Source organism: Salvelinus alpinus, chromosome 16 (assembly GCF_045679555.1).
Source record: "Salvelinus alpinus chromosome 16, SLU_Salpinus.1, whole genome shotgun sequence".
Taxonomy (NCBI): Eukaryota; Metazoa; Chordata; class Actinopteri; order Salmoniformes; family Salmonidae; genus Salvelinus; species Salvelinus alpinus.
The window spans coordinates 18287522-18301123 of record NC_092101.1 but is presented as its reverse complement, the minus strand read 5'-3'; the positions used below and the strand labels follow the sequence as shown (position 1 = coordinate 18301123).

Sequence of the window (13602 nt, the reverse complement as noted above, 5' to 3'; positions counted from 1 at the left end):
CCGTGAGGCACTTTTCAACCCGAGAAGTCTCAACAGCAGCATCTCATAGTCTGTCCATAGATCCTTTAATCTGTCAAGAGCTCTTATTTAGCCAACACTTGTTCTGTATTCATCTGGCATGCAGCACATCCCTATTCCATCACTGTACTTCGTCCAATAACTGCTGAGAGAACTTTTTAAAGCCAACGTGTCTGTAATCAATCGTCAATTTGCAATCGCATCCTTAGAATTGCATCACAAATGGCTACTTTTATGAGGACAACTGGTGGGCCGAATTTGGCCCCCAAGTTTCCTAAGCATTTTCTTGTATTTATTATTTTGGAAGTCTGTAAAGTATTCCTACGCAAAGTGTGAAATTAGCATGTTTTAATCAAATATACCTGTTTGGGCTTCTTGCGGTCAATTTGCAGTCTACAAATGATTTCGTAATTTGTGTATATTTTGTCTCGCTGCTGAATCTAGTTGATCATCCCTGAAGAAGAACTATGTAAGAAATGGCAGGACACAGAAGCAATAAGATAGTGTTGATATACTGTAATAGACCAGACGTTACCTATGAAAGGCCTTTATAGAAATGTCATTACACGCATGGTTTTTCTGTCTCCTTCAAACATCCTCCCTTTTTTGAGGTGCTTCAATCTCCAGTCTTTTCTCACCCACAGGGAGGGCAGGTGTCTGTCTGCCACACACAAAACACTCCATTGTCTGTCTTGTGCTTCCTTTCCCTAGCCTTATCTCAACCCACCGTAGTATTCGCAGCATTCACTGTCCCTCCACATCTTACAACATAGGATAGTTTCTCAAGGACACATCACATAGTATGAGCTGCGTATTTGGCAGCCTGTCCTCCTTAGCTGAAAGAGGGGCGGTGTACTACATAAAACCCATCTCCCTCGCTGACCTGACCCAAAACAAGTGTTCGATCCAGACGTGACTGGACAGACAGGGTTACTATGAGGCTATGGTGCATATTCTGCTTGATACTGCTGCTGCCCAGCACAATGGTCACTCTGCCACACCAGGGCAGACTGAGTGACAGCCGGTGTCAGGAGGACCCCACGCCAGACCACCCAGGAACAGGGCCAGGTCAGTCACACTATTCACCATCCCAATTACACTGTCCGTACTGCTGTTTGTAACTTGTTGCCTTGATATGAATCTGTATGCCTGGGACCTGGCCATAGCTGTGACCATACATGGATTCATTAGCATTTGCAAGAAAATATTGTATGCATTGTAATGTACAGTTTTTACTTTGTGCTCTATTTGTTAATTGCATTAACTAACTGCTTATTAGAATTTTCTGTAACTTAATTTATCAAATTGTGAATGATGCAATTTCATCTCTGAATAAGGTCATCATCTTTTGGCCATCAAATTAAACATTTGTCCAAATATTGTTATGGGAATACTGCCTTCTGTGACTACATTTAGTCTGTTCTTTCATCCAAGGAGACAACAGTTCAATGGAGGTTGGAAAAGGTTTGGGAGAGAATGCCTTAACAGTGAAGGAGACCATAAACTCCCATCCCAGCGCTCCTCACCTACCTGGGGACACTCCATGTTTCGGAAGGATACCGTCTCATGGAGAGGTTATTGAGGATATGCTTTCAGCACTTCGTGGAGGTTGGGGCCAGGAAAGCAACCTGAGAAAGGAGGATTTGACTCGATTTGGCGTTTGCTCACACTCTGATGGTGCTCCAGTACCTGCCTTATCCACACTAGCTGAAGAAGCCAAAAAAGAGAAACATGGGCTACATGTTTGGCACCCAACCAAAGGTACATTTTTGTCTCTTTCCAGATTTCAGCTTTGAAGGTATGGCACAGATATGGATATGATTCTGAATGTACTGAAATGGGATGTTATGTCTTGTCTATCAGAGCTCATGGAGGGTGAAGTGGAGGGAGGGGGTCTTGTGTTGACCCTCCACCTCCCCCGGCCTCCCCTCTCCAATATCAAGCCCATACTGCTCCTTGCCTTTAGAAACCCCAGAACAGGAGCGCTCGGTGCCATCACTTTCACCAGTCACTCTCTGCAGCCTTACAAACAGGTTTGAATTCATTACCTGCTCAAGAACAACATTCCTGAACTTCTTACTTGTCTCTCACATTTTACAAGTCTTGTCTTACCATGATGTTTATAGACCATTAAAGGAAAAGTCCACTGTTGATACAGTCGCAAATGTTTTGTATGTCAGCTGTCAAGTTTTCAAGATATTGTGCTTTCAAGAAGCAAAGTGTCCACCTTTTCCCACTTCTCCCAGACAGTATGCATTTCAGAAGGAACACAGTTCCTCATCCTAACAGGAAAGCAACCCGAGGGCAAAAGTCAACTGAAATGGAGATTCAATGTTGACACAAAAACACCAGAGACAGGTAATAACATCGTATACAGCTTATCGCGTTCAAGTTAATATGCTTTCCTTCCATCAGCATGTCTCAAGATTATTCACCTTTCGGCAGGACAAAAGCTTTCTGAACTACGAGGTATCCTGATTGGTGACGGAACAAGAAGTGATGTCAGTGTCATTCCCCTGGTGCTTTTCTCAACGAATAGAGGAACTGATGAAAGGTCAGTTAGCTTTGTCTTTTTTCAAATGCGGCACCTATTACTGTCTTTTTCTTTAAGTGATTGAAGCCATAGAGATTCTTAAATGAGTGTAATTGTCTTCCTCAGAGTGACAGAAAAGCTGAGTCCCTCCCCTGCTCCCTCTGGGACCTACACGTTTCTGTGTGAGCTGCAGAAGTTCCTCAGTGACGTCATGCCACCACAGACGCAGTCACAACCATGGGCTGCTTCGGTCCCTCTGTACTCTCTGGACTCTCTTCCCCCCCTGTCCCTTGGGGTGTCGTCCAGTGAGACCCTCCTTGCCAGGCTGCTCAACTCCTCAGCTCCCACCCTGTTCTCTTTCCCCACACAGGGCTCTGTGCTCCAGGGGCATCGCGGGGAGCTGTCCCTGCAGCCCGCCCTACTGGAGGTGCTCAGGCAGAGGCTGGAGGAGGTTCTGGTCCAGATGAGGGCGGAGGAGGTGGGCAAAGCAGGGATGGACAGACTGAGGAGACTCCAGGAACTCTGTGTCCTTCCTAAAGAGGGCGAGGAAGCACCAGCAGGTGAGCAGGCCTCAATGTAAATTCATGATAAATGTCTGGGAATTAATTTAATTGCTAAGTCATTTAAACCTTTTTTTCTTTCACTCACATAGGTGTTGGGAGCCCCAGTGAGACGCAGTACCGAGCCCTGCTTCTGCTGAAAGCCCTGCAGACAGTAGTGGGAGCCTGGGATGTGGAGAGGGGGCAGCGGGCCACCAGAGCAGGCCAGAAGGGCCCAGGGAACCGGCACCTCTGTCGGCTGCACAGTCTCACCGTGTCCCTGGAGAAATACCTGCTGTCTCCTCCTGAGGCCACCATCTACAACTGCCAGGGAGTCTGCAGCTTTCCCCTGACCAACGGAAATAACCATGCTATCCTGCTTAACAGCCACATCCAGAGTGGCCTGGCCCTGGAGCGCTCACCCTGCTGTGTGCCTGTGGACTATGAGGACCTCAAGGTGGTGGAGTTGGATGAGCATGGAACCAATATCTGCTACAAACCAAACATGGTGGCCAAGGAGTGTGGATGCCGCTGACTCCTCCATGTGGTGCAATGATTGGTATTAAAGGGCCAGGGCACGTGCATTGTTGCACCATTACTCAATAAAAGTCAAGTAGAATTGCATGTTTTAGGTCATCGAGTGCATTTATTTTGTTTATTGTAAATACATTATCACATCTAGTTCTCCACAATATTAGCTGATTTAATACACATTTTGTCACTCAGCTATGTAAATAGAAAACTCATTGGCACAGTGCACATATTGGATCTTTCAAATACAATTTGTGCATTATCAATTTGCACCACATGATCATATTGAAGGCTGAAAGAATATATTGATCATCAAATACGAGATAGAAACCAGCTAATCTTATTGATTTCTGTATACCCTTTAAATATGAAGAACATTTATGCAAACAGATTATGCATGATCAGATAAGACTGTATGGTGCATTTAAGATCATTGTGATGCACTTTTTTTTACAGTAGTAACATTTTAACTACAATATATCCTTATTTCAATATAATAAACACACTTTGATTATTCCTTCAGAAAATGTTTTCCTATTTTGTTGTACGATCCTCCTCTTTCCCCTCGTTTACCATTCTCCATCATGTTATCGCTCTATCATTCCTTTAACAGCCCTTTGTCAGACACATCTCTATTTCTGATCCTCAAGATTCCCCCTCTTCTCTTTGGATTTCCTTTTCTTCCATCGTCTGATCCCCAACTCAGCAAGCTGTCCCACAGAGAGGCTGCAGGCTGCAGTGAGAGAACAGGAAACACCCAGGATCATTACATAAGGTTCCAAAGCCGAGCACGTAATTATTTGTTATTCACTGTGTTAGTTCTAAGAGGGACACGTGAAGAAAATAAGCTATGATACCTGAGCTGTGCCGTCTGGTTGTAGACCGGTGCCTCCAAGTAACATCTGAGTAAGATCATTCTCCTCTAGAAGTACATCCAGAGCATCTAAACCACAACAGACGCATGAGCTAGTCTGTGTGCATTGAGGTTATGAGAAATGGACAAATGTTTCACAATGTTTCAACACTCACCATGTACTTCATTCACGCCGGAGCTCACAAGCACAATGATGATGGCTAACACTATGCAACGGTTCAAAGTAATGCTTTTCCATGGGTTCTCAACCTCACTCAAATTTTGGATGGACAAAATGCGTTCATATGACACTAGAGGTAAACGGAGAGAGTAATAAGTCAACATGGGACAAAATATATTATCACTGAATGTAGAAATGTAAATATATTGGAAAAGGATTGTATTACTGCCGAGGCTCTCAGATGATAATGTTCTGGGTCTGTTGCGTCCTGTAAAGTCAGGTAATATTGAGGTTTTGCTACTGCAAGATATTTAAAGACTACTAACACATTGTGTACAAGGATAGAGCTGAGTACACACGTGCATTGGGTTACATTGCATGTTTATGCTGAGGCAGTGGACATGTTCAGTCCGATTTAAAGCATATGTGGCATAGACCATGTAGCATTGCTAGAAATAGACATCTTGCTGAATCAACAGAGGAAGAGTAATATACAAACAGATAGTCTTTGTCAAATAAATGATTCCCAAACTAGATTATAATGCAAACCTTTAAAAACCCATACATGACAGATTGAGTCTTACCTGGGTTGACCTTTTTCTCCTATGGAAAGCAAGTGATTTCCGTTCACTGGTGTCGGAAAGTGTCTTATAGCCTGCCCTGCTTCAGATGACGTGGTCCCTGACAGGCAGGCACAGCTGAGAGCTTATGACAAAAATAAAAATACATCACTGGAGGGATTGCTGCTACAGACTATGCTATGGCCTGGCCACCCTCATAAACACCATACCATTCTGATATGATCCCGATCTTTGAAGTGTGTCATTGTCGGCTATGGTGAGGTGAAATAGGCAGTATAGTTACAGTTAGTATGCCAGAGATGTGATAACTATGTTTCTATTAAAGGGCATTACGTCACTTGCATGAATTATCAGACTGGGTTTTTGTCATTAAAAAAATCATAACAACGACAAACATAGTACAAAATACAATAAATGTAAGTACCTGACAATAGACACAAGGAAGTACATCAGCTGTGCAGGACAACAGTATATTGATGGCTGTAGATTCGTCTGTTAGCATGGAAATACCTGTGAATTAGCAGTTAGAAAATGCGACCATTACAATTAGAGCATGCTACCTAACTCATCTCTTACAGCAATAACATACAAACGCACATCCCAGGATGCCCCCGATATCTAACAAGTGCCGTACACAGTGGCCAGTTTATTAAGTACACCCACCCGTTCACCAAAATGACCGCAAATTAATTACTTAAAAATCATACAAATGTGATTTTCTGGATTTTTGTTTTAGATTCCGTCTCTCACAGTTGGTGTACCTATGATAAAAATTACAGACCTCTACATGCTTTGTAAGTAGGAAAACCTGCAAAATCGGCAGTGTATCAAATACTTGTTCTCCCCACTGTATGTCTGCAGTGGCAAGTGGAAACATAACCAACCCTGTTACACAAGGAACCTCTTTGCGTAGTGCAACACATGAATTTAACAATTCTAGGTTCTCTTTGGTTTTTGTAGAACCTCCTGCAACTGGAAACGGACATTTATAAGGTAGCCTTTTCCTCCAATTCGAGAACGAAGACAGTATCACCAAGAGCAGGTTAGTTGAAAAATCTATAGCTGCGTTTTGCATAAGCTAACCTGTAACGCCCAGTAATGGAGACATAATTATCACATGTATGGTGTACAAACTGCAGCCAAGGCAGTAGCCTATGATAATATCTGCAATGTGTTAATTATAACAACAAAGTGCTCTCCAACCATTAGATATAGCCACAATCCAAAACATTATCATCATCCACATGTCTAAACTATACAGTTTAATCAAAAACATGACTACAGCATATGGCCTAGAGGAGTAGTACAGTTTGTTTGTTTAAAGTCCCAGTGCAGTCAAACGTGATTATTCTGTGTTATATACACTGCTCAAAAAAATAAAGGGAACACTAAAATAACACATCCTAGATCTGAATGAATGAAATATTCTTATTAAATACTTTTTTCTTTACATAGTTGAATGTGCTGACAACAAAATCACACAAAGATGATCAATGAAAATCAAATTTATCAACCCATGGAGGTCTGGATTTGGAGTCACACTCAAAATTAAAGTGGATAACCACACTACAGGCTGATCCAACTTTGATGTAATGTCCTTAAAACAAGTCAAAATGAGGCTCAGTAGTGTGTGTGGCCTCCACGTGCCTGTATGACCTCCCTACAACGCCTGGGCATGCTCCTGATGAGGTGGCGGATGGTCTCCTGAGGGATCTCCTCCCAGACCTGGACTAAAGCATCCGCCAACTCCTGGACAGTCTGTGGTGCAACGTGGCGTTGGTGGATGGAGCGAGACATGATGTCCCAGATGTGCTCAATTGGATTCAGGTCTGGGGAACGGGCGGGCCAGTCCATAGCATCAATGCCTTCCTCTTGCAGGAACTGCTGACACACTCCAGCCACATGAGGTCTTGCATTAGGAGGAACCCAGGGCCAACCGCACCAGCATATGGTCTCACAAGGGGTCTGAGGATCTCATCTCGGTACCTAATGGCAGTCAGGCTACCTCTGGTGAGCACATGGAGGGCTTTGCGGCCCCCCAAAGAAATGCCACCCCACACCATGACTGACCCACCGCCAAACCGGTCATGCTGGAGGATATTGCAGGCAGCAGAACGTTCTCCACGGCGTCTCCAAACTCTGTCACGTCTGTCACATGTGCTCATGTGCTCAGTGTGAACCTGCTTTCATCTGTGAAGAGCACAGGGCGCCAGTGGCGAATTTGCCAATCTTGGTGTTCTCTGGCAAATGCCAAACGTCCTGCACGGTGTTGGGCTGTAAGCACAACCCCCACCTGTGGACGTCGGGCCCTCATACCACCCTCATGGAGTCTGTTTCTGACCGTTTGAGCAGACACATGCACATTTGTGGCCTGCTGGAGGTCATTTTGCAGGGCTCTGGCAGTGCTCCTCCTGCTCCTCCTTGCACAAAGGCGGAGATAGCGGTCCTGCTGCTGGGTTGTTGCCCTCCTACGGCCTCCTCCACGTCTCCTGATGTACTGGCCTGTCTCCTGGTAGCGCCTCCATGCTCTGGACACTACGCTGACAGACACAGCAAACCTTCTTGCCACAGCTCGCATTGATGTGCCATCCTGGATGAGCTGCACTACCTGAGCCACTTGTGTGGGTTGTAGACTCCGTCTCATGCTACCACTAGAGTGAAAGCACCGCCAGCATTCAAAAGTGACCAAAACATCAGCCAGGAAGCATAGGAACTGAGAAGTGGTCTGTGGTCACCACCTGCAGAACCACTCCTTTATTGGGGGTGTCTTGCTAATTGCCTATAATTTCCACCTTTTGTCTATTCCATTTACACAACAGCATGTGAAATTTATTGTCAATCAGTGTTGCTTCCTAAGTGGACAGTTTGATTTCACAGAAGTGTGATTGACTTGGAGTTACATTGTGTTTTTTAAGTGTTCCCTTTATTTTTTTGAGCAGTGTATTTTAAAACTGAAATATCACATTTATATAGGTATTCAAACCATTTACTCAGTAATTCGGTGAAGCACCTCTGACAGCAACGACAGCCTTGAGTGTTCTTGGTTATGACACTACAAGCTTGGCACATCTATATTTGGGGAGTTTCTCCCATTCTTCTCTGCAGATCCTCTCAAACTCTGTCAGGTTGGATGGGGAGCGTTGCTGCACAGCTATTTTCAGGTCTCTCCAGAGATGTTAGATCGGGTTCAAGTCCGAGCTCTGGCTGGGCCACTCAAGGACATTCAGAGACTTGTCCCAAAGCCACTCCTGCGTTGTCTTGGCTGTGTGCTTAGGTTTGTTGTCCTGTTGAAAGGTGAACCATCGCCCCAGTCTGAGGTCCTGAGCACTCTGAAGCAGGTTTTCATCAAGGATCTCTCTGTACTTTGCTCCATTCATCTTTGCCTCGATCTTGACTAGTCCCTGCCACTGAAAAACATCCCCACAGCATGACGCTGCCACCTCTATGCTTCACCGTAAGGATAATGCATGGTTTCCTCCGGACGCGATGCTTGGCATTCAGGCCAAAGAGTTCAATCTTGGTTTCATCAGACCAGAGAATCTTGTTTCGGTTTAGGTGCCTTTTGGCAAACTCCAAGCGGGCTGTCATGTGCCTTTTACTGAGGAGTGGCTTCCGTTTGTCCACTCAACCACAAAGGCCTGATTGGTGGAGTGCTGCAAAGATGGTTGTAATTCTGGAAGGTTCTCCCATCTCCACAGATGAACTCTGGAGCTCTGTCAGAGTGACCATCGGGTTCTTGGTCAACTCCATGACCAAGGCCCTTCTCCCCGATTTCTCAGTTTGGCCAGGCGGCCAGCTCTAGGAATAGACTTGGTGGTTCCAAACTTCTTCCATTTAAAAATGATGGAGGCCACTGTGTTCTTGGGGTCCTTCAATGCTGCAGAAATGTTTTGGTACTCTTCCCTAGATCTGTGCTTTGACACAATCCTGTCTCGGAGCTCTACGGACAATTCCTTCAACCTCATGGCTTGGTTTTTGCTCTGACATGCACTGTCAACTGTGGGACCTTATATAGACAGTTGTGTGCCTTTCCAAATCATGTCCAATCAATTGAATATACCACAGGTGGACCGAAGTCAAGTTGTAGAAACATCAAGGATGATCAATGGAAACAGGATGCACCTGAGCTCAATTTTGAGTCTCATAGCAAAGTGTCTGAATACTTATGTAAATAAGGTATTTCTGTTATTTATAATTTAAATAAATTTGCACAAATTTCTAAAAACCTGTTTTCACTTTGTCATTATGGGGTATTGTGTGTAGATTGCTGCGGAAATAGTTTTATTTAATCAATTTTAGAATAAGACTGTAATGTAACAACATTTTGAAAAAGTCAAGGGGTCTGAAGGTTAGAGCGTTGGGCCAGTAACCGGAAGATTGCTGGATCGAATCCCAAAGCTGACAAGGTAAAAATCTGTCATTCTGCCCCTGGGCGCTGAAGACGTAGATGTCAATTAAGGCAGCCCCCTGCACCTCTTTGATTCAGAGGGGTTGGGTTAAATGCGGAAGACACGTTTCAGTTGAATGCATTCAGTTGAACAACTGACTAGGCAGCCCCCTGCACCTCTTTGATTCAGAGGGGTTGAGTTAAATGCAGAAGACACATTTCAGTTGAAGGCATTCAGTTGGACAACTGACTAGGTGTCCCCCTTTTCCGAAGGCACTGTATATTAATATTGGCTAATTTCAACCCTTTCTTGAGTAGCTTATCAGAGATAGACATAATATGCAAAAGAGCAAACAAAGCAAGAGGAAAAAAATATACATTCAGCACTCCATTAATCAATTGGTGTGTGTGCTGCGGGGTTGGAGCTATGTCACCCATAGGCTTGGTGCTCTCATCCCTGCCGGGCTTCTGGGAGGAAGAATGAGCCTGTCATAGCAGATGTAAGCAATGTCCCCACATGCTCTGGCAGCTTTCATGGCTGGGATAAGTTCTTTCCTGTTCTGGCACACAGCTTCAGGATAGTCCTCGTTGAGGAAGATAAACGTTCCTCTCAAGTTCTTGGCTCTTTCCAGAACAGCTACCTTGTCCTTTAACCTCAGGAACTTGACCACTATCGGCCTGGGCCTGTCACCTGGGCGGGTGATGTATTTTCCAGTTCTGTGGGCATGCTCCACCTCAATCTTCCTGTGGTCCATCTTCAATTTCTCAGAGATCATTCCCCTCACTCAGACTCGGCCCAGGTCTCATGTGGAGATTCTGCAATTCCATCCACAACCATGTTGTCCCACCTTGATTGTCCCTCGAGATAATCTAATTTCTCTGTCATTGTTATCATGGATTCACACACAGAACTGATGTCCTCTCTCAAAGACTTACAGATTGCTGCCATCTTGCTGTTCTCCTGTTTCAACTCATCGACCTGACCCTGGGAGAACTGCAAACTGTTCTTCAGGTCCTGGACCTCTCTAGTCAGGTCGTCCATTCTTTTATTAACTGACTCCACCAATATTTGGACAAAACACTTGAAGCTATTTTCTTGTTGTTGCAACAACTGCTTGTAGAACTCTTTTTGTTAGTTTAAAAGATCCTTCACCTGTGATAGAGAGACACCACTGTCCTCAACATTACTACCGCCAGCTTAGGTCTTTGTCATGGTAGCTAGCAACGTAGGTTACGCTGTTACTTCTCGTAGTTCCAAACAGGGCAAGTTACAGATTGAAAACAACAACAGCAGAGATCTAGACAGCCACAAATCTGGGACAATCCTTGCTCCCAGCCACAATGGCTAACCCTGCTAGCTTGATAGGCAGGTAGCTAGCAGCTATGTTAGCTGCTACGCCAAATAGCTCCTCAGACCCGGCCTTGGTCGGCAAGATCATTAAACAGAGAGTAGCAGTCCCAGCAACTGATACCAACTGCGTTGCGGAATTGACAACCCCCCCATTTATTTATTTATTTATTTATTTTTACACAATGCTGCTACGGGCTGTCGTTCTGCCCACAAATTTTCTATGGGATTGAGGTCAGGGCTTTGTGATGGCCACTCCAATACCTTGACTTTGTTGCCCTTAAGCCATTTTGCCACAACTTTGGAAGTATGCTTGGGGTCATTGTCCATTTGGAAGACCCATTTGCGACCAAGCTTAAACTTCCTGACTGATGTCTTGAGATGTTGCTTCAATATATCCACATAATTTTCTTTCCTCATGATGCCATCTATTTTTGAAGTGCACCAGTCCCTCCTGCAGCAAAGCACCCCCACAACATGATGTTGCCACCCCTGTTTTTCACGGTTGGAATGGTGTTCTTCGGCATGCAAGCCTCCCCCTTTTTCCTCCAAACATAACGGTGGTCATTATGGCCGAACAATTCTATTTTTGTTTCATCAGACCAGAGGACATTTCTCCAAAAAGTACAATCTTTGTCTCCATGTGAAGTTGCAAACCGTAGTCTGGCTTTTTGTATGGCGGTTCTGGAGCAGTGGCTTCTTCCTTGCTGAGCGGCCTTTCAGGTTATGACGATATAGGACTCGTTTTACTGTGGCTATATATAATTTTGTACCTGTTTCCTCCAGCATCTTCACAGGGTCCATTGCTGTTGTTCTGGGATTGATTTGCACTTTTTGCACCAAAGTACGTTCATCTCTAGGAGACAGAACGCGTCTCCTTCCTGAGCGGTATGACGGCTGCGTGGTCCCATGGTGTTTATACTTGCGTACTATTGTTTGTACAGATGAACGTGGTACCTTCAGGCGTTTGGAAATTGCTCCCAAGGATGAACCAGACTTGTGGAGGTCTACAATTTTTTTTCTGAGGTCTTGGCTGATTTCTTTTGATTTTCCCATGATGTCAAGCAAAGAGGCACTGAGTTTGAAGGTAGGCCTTGGAATACATCCACAGGTACACCTCCAATTGATTCAAATGATGTCAATTAGCCTATCAGAAGCTTCTAAAGCCATGGCAGCATTTTCTGGAATTTTCCAAGCTGTTTAAAGGCACAGTCAATTTAGGGTATGTAAACTTCTGACCCACTGGAATTGTGATACAGTGAATTATATGTGAAATAATCTGTCTAAACAATTGTTGGGGAAATTATTTGTGTCATGCACAAAGTAGATGTCCTAACCGACTTGCCAAAACTATAGTTTCTAAACAAGAAATTTGTGGAGTGGTTGAAAAATGAGTTTTAATGACTCCAACCTAAGTGTATGTAAACTTCTGACTTCAACTGTAAGTAAGCATTTCAAGGTAAGGTCTACACCTGTTGTATTTGGAGCATGTGACAAATAAAATGTCATTTGAGCCAAACTTAAAAGTTAGCGAGCTACTAGGTCTCTCTTTGTGTAGTGTTGTGGTGTCTCTCTTGTCGTGATGTTTGTTTTGTCAAATATTAACATTTTTAATCCCAGCCCCCATCCCTGAAGGAGGCCTTTTGGTAGGCCGTCATTGTAAGTAAGAATTTTTGATTAACCGACTTGCCTAGTTAAATAAAGGTTCAAACAAAAAATAAGAAACTTTTCAATACAATTTCTAAACAATAAACCGAGCTCTCCCTCGTGCTGCGTTTAACAGCAATGAGATTCACTCTACTTGCATGTAGTCCAGGGCGGCTAGGGCAAAAAACAAAACGTGTACTCCTTGGGGTCCCGATGACTGAGTTTGGGAAATGCTGATGGAGTCTAGTTAAGTTGACAAGTTCTACATGTGCTTCTTCGATGCCGGGTGTCTTTTGCTGCCATTGCATTGCTGCTCTAACTAGGTGTTGCTCACTATGCTTGCTGTTTTCTGATATCCCACCACCCCATTCTACACTTGTCTAGGTTCTGTGTTTCTTCCTTCAGGGAATTTGGTATAGAATATCGTGCTCACTGCCTGTAGTTATTTTATCATATTTATATGATGCTTTGCTCTGGCAGTGAGCTACCCTGAAAGAGCAGAGCACTAATGCCAAGACTATCATGTTTTATGGAAGACCCAGATGCAGACAGTGTCAAAGTAACAAAAGTTTATTACTAGAACAGGGGGCAGGCAAAACGACAGGTCAAGGGCAGGCAGAGGTCAGAGTCCAAAAGGTACAGAACAGCAGGCAGTCTCAGGGTCAGGGTAGGCAGAGGTCAATAATCCAGTGTGGTGTGACAAGGTACAGAACAGCAGGCAGGCTCAGGGTCAGGGCAGGCAGAATGGTCAAAACCAGGAAAACTAAAAAAAACTGGAACTAGCCACAGACAGGCGCAAGGGGAAAACCACTGGTAGGCTTGATAAACAAAACGAACTGGCAACAAACAAACAGAGAACACAGGTATAAATACACTGGGCATAATGGGGAAGATGGGTGACACCTGGAGGGGGGTGTAGACAAGCACAAAGACAGGTGAAAGAGATCAGGGAGTGTCAAAGACTATGCATTGTAAACTTTTCTA

The 13602-nt window shown here is 44.3% G+C and overlaps 1 protein-coding gene and 1 long non-coding RNA gene across 2 annotated transcripts; one reads left to right on the top strand and one right to left on the bottom strand.

The window, feature by feature from the left end:
- The first annotated feature begins 596 nt into the window (after nt 1–596).
- amh (anti-Mullerian hormone) lies at nt 597–4148 on the top strand. Its single transcript, XM_071345182.1, has 7 exons — nt 597–1086; nt 1453–1779; nt 1882–2051; nt 2265–2376; nt 2464–2572; nt 2678–3111; nt 3204–4148. The coding sequence occupies exons 1-7, from the start codon at nt 954–956 to the stop codon at nt 3623–3625; spliced, it is 1707 nt and encodes a 568-aa protein (XP_071201283.1). The 5' UTR covers nt 597–953; the 3' UTR covers nt 3626–4148.
- On the bottom strand, nt 3717–5775 carry LOC139541028 (uncharacterized). The gene is made up of 6 exons (XR_011668308.1): nt 5661–5775; nt 5240–5360; nt 4882–4923; nt 4651–4785; nt 4479–4564; nt 3717–4354 (listed from the first exon to the last, which is right to left on the bottom strand). It is a non-coding gene; the product is annotated as an uncharacterized lncRNA (long non-coding RNA).
- Nucleotides 5776–13602: the final 7827 nt, after the last annotated feature.